The following is a 19,512-nucleotide window of genomic DNA, read 5'->3' as shown; positions in this document are numbered from 1 at the left end:
GAGCCACAGTATGTAACCTTTTAACCAAAAAATAGACTCAAATAGAAGCATGTTTTTTCAATCTTGTTTGAGTTCTTTGCACTGGACGAGCTGTATCCTCTCACCAAGGCCTGTGTATGGAAGCTGGCTTTGGCTCAATCTTTCTTTTGTGAAATAAAAATGTGTGCCTTCGGTCTCCAAAAGAAATTTAATCAACTAAACTGAAACCTCTGACCGCCGGTGAGTAGGCAGTTTTTCCATGGTTACACAATAATAATCACAGATAGGTACGTATTGTCCGGCCTTGTACTCACGTTGGTCAGCTTCCTCTTGCCCCTCTTGTGGAACAGGCTGGTCAGATGGTGCACTATGGTCTGGCCTCGGTGTCGGACCTGTGCGAAGTGTGAGCGGTGAGTTTTCCTGCTCTGGTGAACGGCGTCAGACAGACCTGAACACCACCAAATACATCAAAACAGAAAAAAAATCAATAATTGTGTCCAAGGTGAAAGAACTATACACTGTAAAACTCTCGAACTGTTTATGTAGTGATAACTGTTTTAGTTTCATTACTTATGTTGAGCCTATTGGGGTTTTAGACTAATCTATTTAAAATGTATGCTGAATTAAGTTAAAGCCCCACTGTGAAACTTTTTATCTTGAATATAGACTACCATTTTCTGAGCGATCTTGCATATCCACAAAAACCTGACTCCTTCTTGGCCTGGAGATGGAGCTTCCATGGAAATGTTGTTCGACAATATGGCAGAAAACTCATCTATGACTACGTTCAGACTGCAGGGCTTAACGCTCAATTCCGATTTTTTTGTAAAATCCGATGTTTTTGCGAGGTCGTTCACATTTCCAATTAAATGCGACTTGTATGTGAACTCCAGTGTGAACAGTAAAACGGCCCCGAAAGTGTCCCACATGTGCACTGGAGGACACGATGACGTCATCCACAGCGAGCGTGCTCTGTGTTTATGGAAGTTGTCCAAACATGGACGCGAGCATTGAGCACCTGGAGATTTAAAGTTCCTCTCGTACCGGAGCCAGAACATGAACAATTTACTTGTTTTAAGGAGGAGATTGAGAAGGAGAAGGACGAGGTTTTTGGTCGTGGTGTTTTGTGGGACAGCGGCAGCGACGTCCGTTGAAAGGAACGTGTGGATGTGGAGACGTAGCCAAGAGTGGTGAGTGGTGATGTGCTTCACTTCAGTCACACAGAGTTCATTAACAATTTTCGCCTACTTCAGCGCAGAATAGTGACGATTGTGTCTTGTTGATAACGTGTAGGTCGGATGAATGCACTTTGGCCGTTCAGACTGAAGTCACATGTCAAAAGATCAGATATGTATCAGTTTCAGGAGCACATATCCAAGTGGCCTGGGTCACATTTGAAAAAATCATTAGTCATTAAAAGATGAGATACAGGTCACATAGGGGCCAAAAAATCGGATTTGGGTCACTTCAGGCTGCAGTCTGAACGCAGCCTTTGTCCATTAAAAATGTTCCAAAGTTTGGTTTTAAATAAAGTGGAATCAGACGAAGGGACGTGCCATACCTCAAGAAAGTTACATGGTGTTGCTTGAAATTGTGTTTAAGCAAATATTTGAGCAATTTTAACTTTTAGACGATTTAGATCAAACCAGAAATAAATTTGCTGTGTTCTTTTCTCAGTGACCTATATACACAGAGAAAGTTTCCAGTCTCACCCTCTGTCTCTGGGTAGTGGTGGCTCTTCCCAAATGAATCGCTCACGTCTTTGAAGGATAAAAGGTACAGAACCACGTCGCCTTTTTCATTTTTGATTGGGACGATGTCCAGGAGGCACCAAAACGGATTCCCTGTGAACATCACACGGTTAAAACATTTCACTTACTCAAAACAAACCAGGGCAAAGTCAAATGTGATTTGATTTTGAGACATTTCAAATAACTGTTCTTTCCAGTTGTTTCTGGAAGCAAGGTAGTTATGCAGTTTTAGCATCTTAAGTCCTGAAATGTATCATTTGCAGTAGTAGCCGTATAATCCTCCTGGCACAAATTAAGTTTTTGGACAAAATAAGTAAAAATGTACAATTTCTGAGAAAAATAAATTTCTACCAAAAACAGTCCCACATTTTGGCTGGATGTGAAATAGATCCAAAAACACTGTATTTAAATGTGAACAGGTTGTTTTGTACAATTGGATTGAATGTGTATATCTATTTTTAGAGTTATCATGCAATTTAAGAAAAGGGTTGCTTAGTTAAAGGGTTCATAGTTAAACATCTTGATTTCTATTAGTCAGACAATTTTATTTGGTCAGACAATTTCACCTGGAACTCTCCAGCTCCACTGGGCAGGAAACAACAACATTATTTTCAAAGAAAGGTTATGAGACCAGTGTGTTGTTTACTCAAGCAGTGGTATGTTTTGGATGCCTTCTGCATCCTTCTTAGATGGAAGACAACAAATGTTAGATTAAGAAGGCTACTGAGCTCCTGAAACAAGTCCAACAAGGACAGTGAACAGGGCCGAGGGGCCATTCAACTTTCAATGTCCTTGGATGCTGTCCTGGACAAGGTGAACTCAGATGGAGACTGCCATTCTCTGTGTAAATCAGCTAAAACATGTCACCATAACATCATGTTATCCTTCTGAGGAAGGCTGTAGAAAGCATCCGATACATGTCAAGGTCTGTGTACACACAACACTGGTGTGTTAAAAATAACCACCTTTATTTGGAAAGGAAGCAAAAACGGCTGATATGACACATGTCACTGAGACCAGAGGCAGTGGTGAAGCAGGAGCTCACAGCTGGAACATGTCACAGTGAACACATCGTGCTGATGAAATTATCTGTTAGAATTCAACATATTAAACTGAAGACAGTTAGATGAATCCAAAGGAATATTTTGGTCAAATTAGACTGGGATTAGTACAGCATGACCATACTGCCAGATTATTAGTATCCTTCATAACGTCTGGATCAGTGACCATCATGTATAATCCCTGTATAAGTCTGTACCATTCTTCCTGTAGAAGCAGACGTGAGCCTGGTACTCGTGCTGTCCGCTCAGGGCCTTCTCGATCTGCTGTACCACACTGTCACTGGTCTCTGCTCCATGAAGGAAACTACAGGAGCAGGTCTTCTGCATCACCTCCGTCCTCACGAACCCCGTCAGCTCACAGAAACCATCCGAGCAGTACACAATGGGGTAACCATGACTACCCTGGGCGTTCCCCAACAAGAAGTTACTATCTGAAAGACAAGATGACGAAACATTTCTAAATATAAGCAGTGATTTGCAAATTAACAAACTAATTGGAAAAAGTAAATGAGAAAAGTTTGAACTTCTTTTACATGCCGTCATAATATATATAATAGGAATTCTACTGGTTTTACCATTTTGTCCTGAATAAAAACAAAAAAGGGATCATATATTCCAAAGTATGGTTTTATATTTCCTTTTATATTACTTTTTATACTTTTATATTTCCCTGGTGCCACCTTTAGAAAGTTACACTGTACCTTTGATTAGCAAGGCATTTTTGTCAACTAAAAAAAATAATTGTTTGAATAAATCTTGTCAAAAGACTAAAAATTAAATAAGACCTTCTTGTCAAAACAAACACTGCTTGAAATTAAGGAGCTGCTTTTTAATTTGTCTCATTTTTCACTGACTCTCTTCCAACTGAGCCCCTGCTGGCTTCTCATTAATTACTTTAACTCTAAAAATTGTGCTTCTACTAGGAGGAATACGCATAGCTGAGAATAAAAAGGACCAAAACTTTTTACAATTTGCTCCTTTGGTCTATTTGAACAGTGTACATGGCAAAATATCTGAAAACGCAGTCATGGTAGTGGGGTTTGACTGGCTGATATGCGACAGTTTTGATGTCCCTGGTTGAATTTCCCCGTTAACGCCATGGCCTTTCTTTTGATAATCATTCAAGAAATTCAGAAATTGTACTTGGCATGGCTGCCCCTGCGCAGATCAGAGTGGGCTTTGAAGTATAGCTAGAGGTGAGTTGCCAGATAAGAGTAAATATAGCGGCTTCGTGGGGCTCCAGTCCAGACACGGTGCAGCCTAATTAGACCATCAACGCTTTGTTTGTATTGGAGGTTTTCAAATCCGAGAAAGTGGTGAAGCCATACTCTCCGATGGTTGATACTTTGCAGCTGATGTGGAGGTGTTACGCTAACTGAAAGCACTGCTCTGTCTGAAGATCTGTTACTCACTTACTGCTTTATTTTACCTAAACAAAAAATAATTTACGCCTCTCTCTACTGTTAGCAGGTATCAGATTTGTCAAAAAATAAGGACATTTCTTGTATAAAACTGGGACAAATGATAAATCTGCTGGGACAGGGGACACAGGGCTCAAATCTGGGTCTGTCCCCTGTAAATAGGGGCGTCTGGTCACCCTACCATGCGCTCATATTGATCACAGGCTCGAGAAAATGCACTGTTGAAATCCATTTTGTATTCTTTGAGTTTATGGACTATCTTAAAACCTTTTTGTTGTTTTTTGCTAATGTGTGCACTGTGTCACCATGGAAAATGCTGAACATTCTGCCTATAGAAATGCATTATAGAACACCCAGGTCAATCAATTCTTGTATACTGTATTTTTTAGGACTATAAGTTGCACTTTTTGTCATGGTTTGGGTGGTCCTGCGACTTATACTTTGGTGTGACTTATGTATCAAAGTGTTCACACTGACAGCCTCTGGGGGCGCTCTAGGCTTCTGTGCCAGTGTCTGCTATTCCTATTACTCCTGTACCACTGTCACTTGGCTCTACTGCACATGTCTCCTCCAGAAAGTCTCCACATGTCTCCTCTGTTCTCTCTGTATCATGTCAGTTGATCTCACCATGACTTCTGTACCACTGAAAATTTTAATATTTAAACTAATTTATAAAGACATCTGAGAAGACTGAACACAAATGCCCCAAAAAGAAAATCAGATTTTGCACATTAGAAGATGCAAGTGGTGAAATTTGCAGCCGAAAATAATAATCGAGCAGCCGAAAGAAAGTTTGGAGTGAGCGAGAAACTTGTTGCAACCGTGAGGGTGCACCATGCAACTTTCCTGGAAGTCACTTAATGAAGCCTGGACTTCAGTGACAACCGAAACCGTCCTGTTGGGATTCAGAAACACCGGAATAATTCTAACTGGAACTGATGCTGAGTCTGGCGACAGCTACACAAAAGAAGAAGTGGTGCTCTGTTAACATCTGGAGGTCACAGAGTTGGTCAGAAGTGACACTGAGGATGAAGAATTCAATGGATTTAGTGATTTGGAGTGAGATCGAGAATTTGGTAAAGTTGTTCTGTTGTTTATGTTATAGTTCTCTGAATAACTGTTCGTATGTGACGTTAACAGCCTGTTGTTCTCTGTTCTATTGTTATTACTATAACTTGCCTTGCCTATAAAATAAATTACCCCTAAAAAGTGCGACTTATAGTCCAGTGTAACTTATATATGTTTTTTTCTTCTTTATTATGCATTTGTTGGTTGGTGCGCCTTATACTCCAAAAAATACAGGTCATTAAAGGGGCTGTACCTAATTTTTAAAGTGTCTTCAGAATGTGAAAGAGGTTCCTTCTTACTTCATAAAAGCTTTTCACAAATCTCAAAAACAGGGTAAAGCTAAACACAAATAGCAATTCCTGATTCACAATGCTTTCTAATTAGATTCAGACAGTACACAGAGACAGCAGACATATTTTGACCTCAAGAGCTGCATATATCTGTACCAGGTCTACATAGGGAAAAACAGATACAGGACCTTTAGTTAATAAATACTTATATGGCATATGGTATTAATTAAGCAGTTACCCAGGAGTAATCATTCTAAATAAATAAAACAAGTTTTAGTTCATGCTTAAATAACAGTATTGATTGAAAATGTAGTTATTAAAAGCTGAAACCTATGAACAGAATGTTGCGATGCCTTTTGAAAAGCATCTATCTATACCAGAATTCTATGGCCAGTACAGACAGACTTCACTTCTTTTACTGTAAATACACGTTCAGCCACTTTTATTTAGGGTTAATGGTTCAGTAAAAGGTACAAAAAGCGAAATGTGGCTTTTATCGCTAATGAAAAAATGCCAAGGCTGGTGTTAAAACAGATGAGGAGTGATGGAAAGATTTGTGTTAGGAGAAGAGATTACACAAGGCTCAGCACGGAGGAGAGGCAGGGTCAGAGGAGTGGGTGGAAGAGGAGAGGACAGAACATGGCTAATGATCCTGGTCTGAGCTGCTATACTGTCTCACATGTTCAACTGCAGGCAATTTATTCTGTGAAATGGGTTAAAATGTGGATGAAAAGTAGATATGGGTAAAGGTGCCGTGTGTAATTTTCCCGGTGGAGTCTGCCGCCTGTTTGTCTCCATGGAGATGTTATAGTTTCTCCACATAAGCCAAGTTAACAAATCATGTCATTGCTTGGTCTGGAATGTCCAACAGTATGGTATATTAAACTCAATCGCCATGGATACAAGCACCAAAAAAAAAAATATAGGTCAGATCTGTCTAAAGAAATCTAAAGAAAGAGAAGCACGGATGAAAAGTTTTGGCACAGTTGTCTTTGTAACGAGCCAGGTTTTGTTTTGTTTTTAAGAAATGTAAGATATGTGATTTGATTCTTTACAAATATTTCATCATCAAAAACTGAAAAAACAAACCACATTAGTTTTCTCAACTCTTCTGCCTCCATCTTTGAAGTTGCTGTTGAAAGAACATGTATATTGTTATTGTATTCATTGTGCTAAAAGCGAGGACTAAATCAGGACAAGGACTAAACCAGGACTAAAGGAACTAAACCAGGAAAACTAAACCAAGACTAAACTAGGATTAAATAAATCAGGACTAGGACTAAACCAGGATGAAACCATTACTAAAGTGGGACTAAACCAGGACTGATGTAAGAATAAACCTTGACTAAAGTGGGACTAAACCAGGACTGATGTAGAACTAAACCTGGACTAAAGTAGAACTAAACTAGGATTAAATGAGGACTAAATCAGGACAAGGACTAAACCAGGACTGAAGCAGAACTAAACCAAGACTAGGATTAAATAAATCAGGACAAGCACTAAACCAGGATTAAATCATTAATAAAGTAGGACTAAACCAGGACTAAACCTAACCTAAACTAAAGGACTAAAGTAGAACTAAACCAGGACTCAACCTGGACTAAAGTAGGACTAAACGTGGAATAAACCATTACTAAAGTGGGACTAAACCAGGACTGAAGTAGGACTAAACCAGGACTCTACCATTGCTAAAGTAGACTAAACCAGGACTACACCTTGATTAAACCTTGAAAACCTGGACTAAAGTAGGCCTAAACGTGGAATAAACCAGGACTAAACCAGGACTAAAAACTCTTCATAAGAGCAATGACATATTAAGAAATTAAATGGGGCTATATATTATTACACTTTTTTATATCTTAGGACAATCTTGGTCAGTTCCATTCATCATTACACATTTTCAGACCTAATATTTACAGATTTATTATTTTATTTGATTTTATTTGCAATAAATACTAAACTGCTGCTACAAAAAAATAGTTTAAGGTCTAACAGAATGCAGAAGAGTGTAGTTTTGTTGTATTCTCTTGAACAAACAATCAATTAACTGCTCACTTGGTAAAAAAAATAAAAAATAAAAATGAAACCAAATGAATTAATTCTATTTACAGATCCATGCACGCGAAGGCTGTAGATGAGTTGAGTGTTCAGAGCTTTTTGTAGGAAGAGAAAAGGCAGTGACAGAGGATAAAAGATGACTCAAACAAACCTGAATGAATCTAAACACATAACAGGAATAATATTTGTTTTGGTTTGTCTCTCCCATTATCTCCTGTACAGACAATACTGAGCACCTGCCCCTGAGTCGCCTTTACATTTACATGTGTATTTAAACAGACGTCCAGGGACTTTTCACCATGTGGCGGCTTTACGTTTAAACAGATGTGTTGCTGCTGCTGCTGTTTTTAATCTGGCGAGAAACTATAAACAGAACAAAATTTTCACTTGTCAGTTGCCATAGCGATTGGCGTGAAAGAACGGTGAAAAAAAAAACATATGGCCGCTCTGCAATTTGCACCTACGGGGTTAGTGTGACTGTGAACTCTTCCGCTGCCAGAGTTTGTACATCATATTTTGTTTGCAGCATTTTAATGAGCAGATTTCAGTTAACTGTGTATTTGAACATATTCACACAGTTAGTCCAACAACTAGCAGGGGCATTTCAGAGCACGGAGGAAAACATGTTTGCATTTACACTTTGCATATAATATTTCTGCAAAGATACTTGGTGGGCAATCTTTGACTGACTCTAAATGATGCAGTGTACTTCACTTAGACACGCTTGTCTCTGTGAAGATATAACTACTTTGCCTAGGAAAGTAAATGACGTGTGTTTTTTGTAGTTAAAACACAACATATACACAAACATTCATACAGTGAATGTGGTCTAACTGTACAGTGACCAGATTTTCAAAACTCTAAACTGGGACACACACCTGAGTTGGGATGGTTTGTATAAACAAATAGTGAAAAGAGAGTGTAACATTGTGCATTTTCGTGTCAGTCATAATCTGAGGGGCTTCTGTCACTGCATTTTCTTTCTTTATGGTCATTCGCAAAGATGGTTTTCTGTGTTTTGGCAAAACAAATGACAATTTATGCTCCTCTTTACTGTTGGCAGGGGTCAGATTAGACATAAATTGTGTGATAGTCAGTTTAAGCGTGCACTCACACTAGGACTTTAGAATCGAGCCCAAGCACGTTTGTCCAGGGTGAGCGCAATTGTGCTGTGCCCAAGCGAGGCACGGATGGGACTTTGGCCTGGTTGGAGGAGGTGGGCCAAAGCACGGCACTTTACTATACAAACCCTGTGTGTGCGCTGACGTCACTCATACCAGGATAATAGTTAATAGACTGTTCCAAAACACACAGTGAGTCCACACTTACCTTCAGTAGAGACTGTGACAGACAGAAGTTTAGCTGCCTCTCGTGTCTGGCTGTCATCACTACTCTACACTGTATCACAAGAGGACACTGGACTTTTTTTCTCTGCTAAAGCATTAGAACATGTAAACAAACAGCAACATGTGATGATGTCATCAGGCCGTGGCCAGTTTCGGTTGTGAACTTGTGAGTGTGGCCACAGAACAGTGTTTACGCACAGCACAGATCTAAAGTCCTGATTTGAGTGCGCCCTTAATCCTGGTTTAGACCTGATGTAGTCCTGGTTTAGACCTGGTTTACATAAAATCTATCAAAAATAGGGACAGCTGGGACATTTCTTGTATAAAACTGGGACAAATCACTGCTTTTGAATAAATCTGCTGGGACAAGGGACACAGGGCTCAAATCTGTGACTGTCTCGGGTAAATAGGGACGTCTGTCCACCCTGTCTAAGTGTCTTGCCCAAAGACAAACCAAACTGCTTGCTTTCATGGTTGAAAAGTTACATGGCATACTGCAACATCACTGTGGGGACGAGGTGGTGGCAGACTACTCCAGTCGAACTCTTGTGAGCTTTCAGCCATGTTATAATGTTGCTGCTGCCTCAAAAATAAAAGAAAACAGCAGAGTTGTGTTTTGTTTCAATCACAAATATTTGAGTAATCCTTTATTACTAGTCTGTGTACATCTGCAAAGCTCAAAATGATCTGTTCCACATTGTGATGTCATGTAGTGGCAGAGTTAACTACAACCTTTTAGCTTTTGTTCAGTAGAGACTGGCAATTTCTGTCTATGCTAGTGAAGGTGAATGGAGTTTAAAAACACAGTGGAGCATTTCCTGTATCACCACACATCACAAGTTGGAAGAGAGTGTTTTATGTTTGAGAGAAGAATTCAGCCTAAATTTTCAGGGTTTGTATGTTAAACATGTGTGAATGAAACAACACAACACCAGGTCTGTTTGTGATGAGGAAACAACATTTATAAGAAAAATCAGAAAATAGCGTCACGTGGGCCTTTAAGAGAGTATTTCTGTGAATAATTCATAAATGTGTTTCAGTAAGTGGGTGGCTGATTTGTAGGCTTGTATTTTGAAGACAGGCGGTGATTTTTCATGTTTTTAGATAAACGTATCATCATCTAAAAAGACCATCTGAGGGCAAAATTCATAAGAAAAATGCAATTTCTACCTTATCCACTTCAGATGATTCTTTTTGAAGTTTGTGATAAAACAACTTTGAGTTAGCTTAACTTTTCTGAATAGCCACTATTACATAATGCCTTTTAAATCATAATCATTAGCAGTGGTGTCCCTTCATTACTGCTAATTGTGAGCATTCAAACTTGAAAGTTATTGCAATGCTAATTATCTCCAGTAGAGACACAGGGACAACGCAGCAATTAGGAAAGGATATTAAGCAGAAAGAAGAAGAGAGGGACAGCCGGATCCTTATTCTGTTTAATTCTGACACTAGTGCTTTGGGGTTATTAAATTAAAGAGCATTAGAGGTCCAATATTACACAAAACTGTCTCGTGTGAGCTTTAAGTCATGTTATAATGTTGTTATCTCAGAAACAGACCTGGAGTTGGGTTTTGTTTCATTCACATGTTTGAGCAACTCTTTATTATTAGTCTGTCTACATCTCCAAAACTCAAGATGCTCTAATCCAATGAGGTTCTTTTGGTCTCCCCATAATTCATGTTATTAGGTTCATTTTTCAGACCAAGAGTTTGTTTTCATAGCTGACAGTTTCGACTGCTCACTAGCGCTCTTCCTCAGAGTGGTTACGTGATGTTGCTGTGATGTGTCCAGTCAGCTGATTTAAACAGGTTTTGGCGCTGTCTGGTGTCTCCGGTGGAGTCAGGACGACAGCGCCATCTGCAGTCTGACTTCCTCAGGACAGCACGAAGTAAGACAAATGCATCCACAACGCTCTGAAGCAATGCCAATACCCAAAATGGTCAGAGCGAAAGAAGAAAAGAACAAGAAAAACAAAAATAAAATGGAAAAAAAGAGCGCAGGCATGGTCACATTACCGTACATAAGGGGCAAAACAGAAAAAGTGCAGAGGGCAATAAGAAAACAGAGTATCAACACAGCAGTGAAACCTTACACAAAACTCAGGCAATACTGGTCCACCCGAAAGATAAAATAGAACCAGAGCATAAATGTAATGTCATAAATGAAATACCCTGCATGTCCTGCAATAAAACATACATCGGAGAAACAAGGAGGGCGTTCAGTCCATGAAAAAAGGAACATAGAACAAAACAAAACAAAACATGAGAAGGAAACAGCGAAGGTGAAACATGAGCAACAAAACACAAAGCAGAACAGGAACAACTCAAATTGGCCATTTCTGAACACTGTAAAAGAGAGAAGCACATTATGGACTGGGACGGAGCAAACAACACTGGGACAGAGGAAAACAAACACTGTCGCTGGATTGAAAAGGCAATCGAAATACGGAAACATGCCCATGAAACTATAAACCGGGTCAAGGGGGCTTTTTTACTCTCACACACCTGGGATGCTGTCCTGAGGAAGTCGGACTGCAGATGGCGCTGTCGTCCTGCCTCCACCAGTAGGAAGACAGCACCAAAACCTGTATAAATCAACTGACCAGACATGTCACAGCAAGATCACGTGACTCTGAGGAAGACCGTTAGTGAGCAGTCCAAACTGTCAGCTATGAAAACAAACTCTTGGTCTGAAAAAAGAACCTCATAACATATAACATTAAAACGCTCTATTCCACCTTATGATGTCATGTAGTTGTAGTTTTCAACAGTGACCTTTTATGTTTTTTTGTGTAGTAACTGGCAATTCCAGTGCTACAAGTATCCAAATGATTCTAGTGAAGGTGTATGGAGTTAAAAACACATTGGAGCACTTCCTGTATTACCATATGACAACAAAAGTGTTTTCAATCTGAGAGAAGAACTCAGCCTAAACATGCAGAATTTGTGTGTCAAACATGTGAATGAAACAAAACACAACTCCAGGTACGTTTTTCAGGAGGTAACAAGCCTGAAGGGGACAGTTTGAAATTTTGGACATAGAGCCTCATTTCCTAGTGAGCCAGAGTGTTGGAGACGTGTGGAGACACTTTTTAAAATATTCCATCCAGTCCTTGTATTTGCAGAGGTCGCTGGTGCTAGGCTAGTGCATGTCAATGGCCATAGTTATCCTGCCACTAAAAACAGTTTTATCCACTCCACAAAACACCCGTAGAAAATCTGTTATTACACCAGACTGTCAATGTGAATGTCTGTGTCGATAGAATAATTTTAAACGTTGCATTTGAAGGATTTATGTCTGAGCAGCAGCAGCGAGTTGTACTTCCTGATTGAAAGTTTGACAGCGGCGGACTGATATATGAGAAAATAGTCCCTCAACATCCGGCAGCTCAAGTGATGCAAGGTTAGTTTTATTTCAAACATTATTCTATGAACACAAACATTTACATAGACAGTCTGGTGTAATAATAGATTTGTTTCGGGTGTTTTGTGGAGTGGGTAAGACTGTTTTTAGTGGCAGGATAACTATGACTATATTTAAAAAGTGTCTCCACACGTCTCCAACACTCTGGCTCACTAGGAAATGAGGTCCTATGTCCAAAATTTCTGGACTGTCCCTTTAAAGTTCACAAGACACAACTGTGTATAATATAAGACCATTAAAATTAGGACACCTATTTATAACTGGTCAAAGACAAAGCTCGAGTTCCAACATTTCATTGAAATGGCAGAAGTGACTTGTGTTGTATATGATCTGTAGTTATCCTCCCACTCACAGAGCTCACATACAGACACACTGCAGAACTGAGGGAAAAAAAATGTCCCCGTGACATGTTCCACAGCAGAGGATGTGCAGGAGATTGTGGCCTCACACCTCAGATTGCAATGAAGTCATTATGGACACGGCTCACCTGGGAATGATGTTTTCACATGTATGTGGGACAAGAATAAAGAAGGGACAAAGGTCAGCATGGAGCAAGCTGTGTGAAGAAATGTGATACCGGATACAAAGACAGATTATATTAAAACTAGTGTTTGGAACGTAGCAATAAGCAGCTTTGTGGTGGAAGATCTAACACCTGTTTATCTGCTTGGAAATGTGATTATTTTGTCTGGCATTATAGTACGGCATTAAAGTTTTATATTTCTATGGAGACAGGCTAGTGACGTCAACATACCAAGGTACAGACTAAACCAGGACTAAACCTGGACTAAAACCAGGGCTAAAACCAGGACTAAAAACCAGGACTAAAACCAGGACTAAAACCAGGACTAAAACCACTAAAACCTGGACTAAAACCAGGACTAAAACCAGGGCTAAACCAGAACTAAACCAGGACTAAACCTAAACTAAACTAGAACTAAACCAGAACTAAACCAGGACTAAACTAGAACTAAACCAGGACTAAACCTGGACTAAACCTAAGCTAAACTAGAACTAAACCTGGACTAAACCATTACTAAACCAGGACTAAAACCAGGACTAAAACCAGGACTAAACTAGGACTAAACCAGACTAAACCAGGACTAAACCAGACTAAATCAGGGCTCAAACCAGGACTAAACCAGGACTAAAACCAGGGCTAAACCAGAACTAAACCAGGACTAAACCTAAACTAAAAACTAAACCAGAACTAAACCAGGACTAAACTAGAACTAAACCAGGACTAAACCTAAGGACTAAACTAGAACTAAACCAGGACTAAACCAAACTAAAACTAGGACTAAACCAGGACTAAACCAGACTAAACCAGGAGGACTAAAACCAGGACTAAAACCAGGACTAAAGGAGGACTAAAACCAGGGCTAAACCAGACTAAACTAAACCAGGACTAAACCAGGACTAAAACCAGGGCTAAACCAGAACTAAACCAGAACTAAAACCAGGGCTAAACCAGAACTAAACCAGGACTAAACTAGAACTAAACCAGGACTAAACCTAAACTAAACTAGAACTAAACCAGGACTAAACCTGGACTAAACCTAAGCTAAACTAGAACTAAACCAGGACTAAACCAGGACTAAACCTGGACTAAACCAGGACTAAACTAAAAACCAGGACTAAAACCAGGACTAAAAACCAGACTAAAACCAGGACTAAACTAGGACTAAACCAGACTAAACCAGGACTAAACCAGGACTAAACCAGACTAAATCAGGGCTCAAACCAGGACTAAACCAGGACTAAACCAGGACTAAAACCAGGACTAAACCAGAACTAAACCAGGACTAAAACCAGGACTAAACCAGGACTAAACCAGACTAAACCAGGACTACATTAGAACTAAACCAGGACGAAACCAGGACTAAACCAGGACTAAACCAGGACTAAAACCAGGACTAAATCAGGACTAAACTGGGACTAAACCAAACTAAACCAGGACTACATTAGAACTAAACCAAGACTAAACGAGGACTACATTTGAACTAAACCAGGATTAAACCAGGACTAAACAAGAACTAAACCAGGACTAAACCATGTCAAGTTACAATACCTTTTACTTACGTACAGTACTTTACTACTTTTACTTCATTACGTTCTATGAATGATAATATTAATTAATTAGGATTCATGGAATACATAATTAAGTGAGGAAGAACTTTGGACCAATGCAAACAGTTTTAAATGTACTAGCTCTGATTTCCACATTTTTAAAACAATAAAAATGAGAAATCAAAACCAACACCAAAATGACCATAAAATTCCAAAGTGATCAGAGTTTTAATTATTTATTGATTTATTAGTGAAATGTCAGTAACCTTAATTACTGGTGTGCGCTTTAACAAGGTCTCCCCGTGTGCCTCTCTGACCCTTTGTTACTAAAGAGCCATGTACATTATTCTCTATAGTCTGCTACTCTTAATGTTTCCACGGCAACCGCACACCCCAGAGCACTCCAATACAAATGTGTATTTAATCATTTCATATGCACATTTACATCTTAAATGTCAAAACAAGTGTATTTTTAACTCTGGACTCAAGGAAACCACTGGAATCAGACTTTCTTTGGACAAAAATGAGTTCCCAAAATATTGCGTATAACATGGAACACCTGCAATATTTTCATGACTTTTTTCCCCATTCAAAAGATATAATATTTTGAATTGTTAATCGCTATGGCAACAGGTGTAATTGTCCATGGATATGTTGAGTCTTGCCTGTTTTTATTTCATTTCATTGTTTAAAGGTTGTATGGAGGATTTTTTTTTTTGTTTCAAAATGTCAGTGAAAGATTAAAATACCATTACAGAGACGCAGCAGCTTTGTAATTATGATGATCAAAAAAAAAAAGAACGAAAATCTATCAACTGTGGACGTAGTGAGGCCAGATAAACATCAGCCAATAGAAAACGAGGCTCCCTCATTTTCTATTGGCTGTTAGGTTGTCAATCAAACTCCCTAGTATAACTGACTCGTCGGAGCGTCGGGAATTATGTGGTTTACGCAGCGGTTCTTAGAGACATTTTCGAACTGTCGCTTAAACCTCGCATTTCGCACAAAGTTTGTCGCGACGGCGGACGAGAATCCACGACCGGTTCGCCGCAAAAGAAAGTCTGTTTTTGAGGTCGCTGAAAGAAGAAGAGAAGTGGAAAAGTAGCAAAGCCAAACTGAGGTGATTCTTGGAGATCTCGTCCAGCGATGGCACGACCGAAGCAGACGAAGGGTCTAAAAACTGACGCGTCTGTCGCTGAATTACTTCTAGACAGGAAACTTCAACAGTAATTCTGAATGCGCACAAGGACGGTCGCTGTATTTCTCTTCCCTTAAAAAAATCCTCTTTACAACCTTTAATTATCAACTTTTTTATGGTTCCGCTCTGAGTAAGCAAGTGACGTACTGAAATTATTTTGGACACTGCAAAAATGTATTTAGGTTAAATTTAATTGAATCATTTATTATGTGTATAAAAAGAAATGGAATATATGACTAGTGACAAAAATATGAATGTAGGTTATTCATATTGAAAATGCATTAAATTTTGTTCATGCCAAATTTTCACATCTGAAAACGCTAGACCAAACTACAACTAAAAAGAAACTAAATCAATTCTAAACCAGAGCCAAGTCATGACTAAACCAAGTCTAAATATAGTGGGATTAAACCAGATTACAGGATTAAACTCAAACAAACCAAGAATAAATAAAACAGGATGAAAAATAGATTTAAACCTTGTCCAAAATAGATGGATTAAAACAGCTGTCCGGTTTTAATAAACTGTAACACATTTTAGGACTGAAAATAAACCAAACCAGGACTAAACAAGGACTAAACAAGGACTAAACCAAGACTAAACCAAGACTAAACCAAGACTAAACCAGGACTAAACCAGACTACTAAACCAGAGACTAAACCAGGACTAAACCAGGACTAAACCTAAACGGACTAAACCAAGACTAAACCAGGACTAAACCTAGGACTAAACCAAGACTAAACCAGGACTAAACTAGGACTAAACCAGGACTGAACTAGAACTAAACCAAGACTAAACCAGGACTAAACTAAGACTAAACCAAGACTAAACCAAGACTAAACTAGGACTAAACCAAGACTAAACCAGGACTAAACCAGGGATGAACTAGGATTAAACCAAGAATAAACTAGGACTAAACTAGGACTAAACCAGAACTAAACCAAGACTAAACCAGGACTAAACTAGGAATAAACCAAGACTAAACTAGGACTAAACCAGAACTAAACCAAGACTAAACCAGGACTAAACTAGAACTAAACTAGGAATAAACCAAGACTAAACTAGGACTAAACCAAGACTAAACTAGGACTAAACCAAGACTAAACTAGGACTAAACCAGGACTCAACCAGGGATGAACTAGGACTAATTTTGGACTAAACAGGACTAAACCAAGACTAAACCAAGACTAAAATAGGACTAAACCAGGACTAAACCAGGACTAAACCAAGACTAAACCAGGACTAAACCAGGACTAAACCAGGACTAAACCAAGACTAAACCAAGACTAAAATAGGACTAAACCAAGACTAAACCAGGACTAAACCAGGACTAAAACCAGGGCTAAACCAGAAATAATCTAGGATTAAACTAGGACTAAACAGGACTAAATTATGACTAAACCAGGACTAACCCAAAACTGAACCAGGGCTGAAGTAGGACAAATCCAGGACTAAACCAGGACTAAACTAATCTAGGACTAAACCAGGACTAAACTAATCTAGGAGTAAATCAGGACTAAATTCGAATTTTTTTAAAGACAATAATAACTTAACAACTTGCTTTAAAATGAAGAAAATCATAACCACCAAGAAAAGCAACATTTGTGGGACCAACTTCACAACAAATGTTAAAAAATACAAAATCTACTCACGAGTCCCGTCAAAGTGGTTGGCGATGTTGTCCAGGAACATATTTTGCGGAGCGAGGAGACCCTTCATCACTGGCATCTTGTATTTAAAGTTTTACAAATTGTCCAAATAATGATAAAAAAAAATGAGAATTCAAAACTAAAATGCGTTTAAACGATCAGAAGCTCGCATTGGTTTTGCAGACAGAGGCTCACAGTTGTTCCAGAGGATGCATGCAGCTCTGAGCATCTCTCCTCTCACCGTAGTTCCCGCCTCCCTCCATCTCTCCTCCTCCTCCTCTATTCCTCCATCTCTCTCTCCTTTGTCTCTCCTCCATCTCTCCATCCTCCCCCTCTTTCTTTCTCTCTCTCTCACCCCTCCCCCATTTTCTAATCAAAACTGCCGTTCACTGTGTCACTTCACTTTCTAAAACACTCGGGTACCCACGGGTTTCAGAATGATGAAAAGTTAGGACTGTTGCCATGGCGATTGAAATGTGATTTAATATAATTTTAATGGGAAAAAGCCCTCGGGATGTTGCATGTAACAGGAAGCTGAAACTCATGAATAGAAAATAAATGTGTCGAGATGGCGTCTTGAAAAGAAGTGAATTAAAGATCGGTCAAACATGCTTGAAAAAATAAATGATGAAAAGAAACAGCACTAACATCGCCATGGAGACAAGACGTCGGCTGGAAAGTTACAGTGTGGCTTTAAAACTAATGAATGTGTTGATATTTAAGATACGTTAAAAAAAAAAATTCTCATCAACTTTTACCTGTGAAAACTTCAGACCAAACTAGGACTAAAAAGAAACAAAACCAGGTCTAAACCAAGACTCGAGTCATGAGGGGACCAGGACTAAACCAGGACTAAACCAGGACTAAACCAGGACTAAACCAGGACTAAACCAAGACTAAACCAGGACTAAACCAGGACTAAACCAAGACTAAACCAGGACTAAAACAAGACTAAACCAAGGACTAAACCAGGACTAAACCAGGACTAAACCAGGACTAAACGTTGTAAAAAGAAAATCAGGATTAAAACAGCTGTCCTTTAAATTTAATTAATACAAACTCCAAAAATTAGGATTATAAACATTTAAATAAACCAAGACTAAATAAACCAGGATAAAAAATAGATCTAAACATTGTCAAACTGGGATTTAACAGTAAACCAAGACTAAACCAGGACTAAACAAGGACTAAACCAGGACTAAACCAAGACTAAACCAGGACTAAATCAAGATGAAACCAAGAGTAAACCAGGACTAAACCAGGACTAAACCAAGACTAAACCAGGACTAAACAAGGACTAAACTACACTAAACCAGGACTAAATCAAGATGAAACCAAGAGTAAACCAGGACTAAACCAGGACTAAACCAAGACTAAACCAGGACTAAATCAAGATGAAACCAAGAGTAAACCAAGGACTAAACCAAGACTAAACCAGGACTAAATCAAGATGAAACCAAGAGTAAACCAGGACTAAGTAAATCAGGACTAAACAAAGAGAAAACCAGGACTAAACCAAGACTAAACCAAAACTAAACCTGGACTAAACCAAAACTAAACCAGGACTAAACAAAGAGTAAATCAGGACTAAACCAAGACTAATCCAGGACTGTTCACTGTGTCACTTCACTTTCTAAAACACTCGGGTACCCACGGGTTTCAGAATGATGAAAAGTTAGGACTGTTGCCATGGCGATTGAAATGTGATTTAATATAATTTTAATGGGAAAAAGCCCTCGGGATGTTCCATGTAACAGGAAGCTGAAACTCATGAATAGAAAATAAATGTGTCGAGATGGCGTCTTGAAAAGAAGTGAATTAAAGATCGGTCAAACATGCTTGAAAAAATAAATGATGAAAAGAAACAGCACTAACATCGCCATGGAGACAAGACGTCGGCTGGAAAGTTACAGTGTGGCTTTAAAACTAATGACTAATAAAAATATGAATGTGTTGATATAGACACAATAGTTCTAAGAAATATGTTCAGAAAAAGTTGTAACGGCAAATTTGAGGAAAAGTCAGTCAATGTGCTATTTCCCATAATTTGAGGGTGCTGATTCCAAATATTTTGTTTACCAAGCTGAGTTTTGAGTTTTAAGAATACTAATTAGTATAAAGCACAGACGTCAGGCTAATTAAATTAAAGTTCTCTTTATTTGAATGGATTTCATAACAAGTCCAGAAAACAAATA

General features: G+C 38.9%; 1 protein-coding gene across 1 annotated transcript in view; it reads right to left on the bottom strand.

The window, feature by feature from the left end:
- Positions 1-17,396, bottom strand: part of kcnh4a (potassium voltage-gated channel, subfamily H (eag-related), member 4a) — a 55,626-nt gene extending 38,230 nt beyond the window's left edge. Inside the window, exons 1-4 of the mRNA XM_020926218.2 lie at positions 17,321-17,396; positions 2,989-3,222; positions 1,692-1,823; positions 294-427 (exon numbers count right to left, since the gene is read on the bottom strand). Coding sequence (XP_020781877.1) covers positions 294-427; positions 1,692-1,823; positions 2,989-3,222; positions 17,321-17,396 — 576 coding nt within the window. The remainder of the gene's footprint in view (positions 1-293; positions 428-1,691; positions 1,824-2,988; positions 3,223-17,320) is intronic.
- Between the last annotated feature and the right edge of the window lie 2,116 nt (positions 17,397-19,512).

This window comes from Boleophthalmus pectinirostris, unplaced genomic scaffold (assembly GCF_026225935.1).
Source record: "Boleophthalmus pectinirostris isolate CB_2022bp ecotype Guang Dong unplaced genomic scaffold, ASM2622593v1 HiC_scaffold_17, whole genome shotgun sequence".
In the NCBI taxonomy this organism is placed as follows: Eukaryota; Metazoa; Chordata; class Actinopteri; order Gobiiformes; family Gobiidae; genus Boleophthalmus; species Boleophthalmus pectinirostris.
Note: the sequence above shows the minus strand (reverse complement) of the source record. Positions and strands in the feature narration are given on the sequence as shown.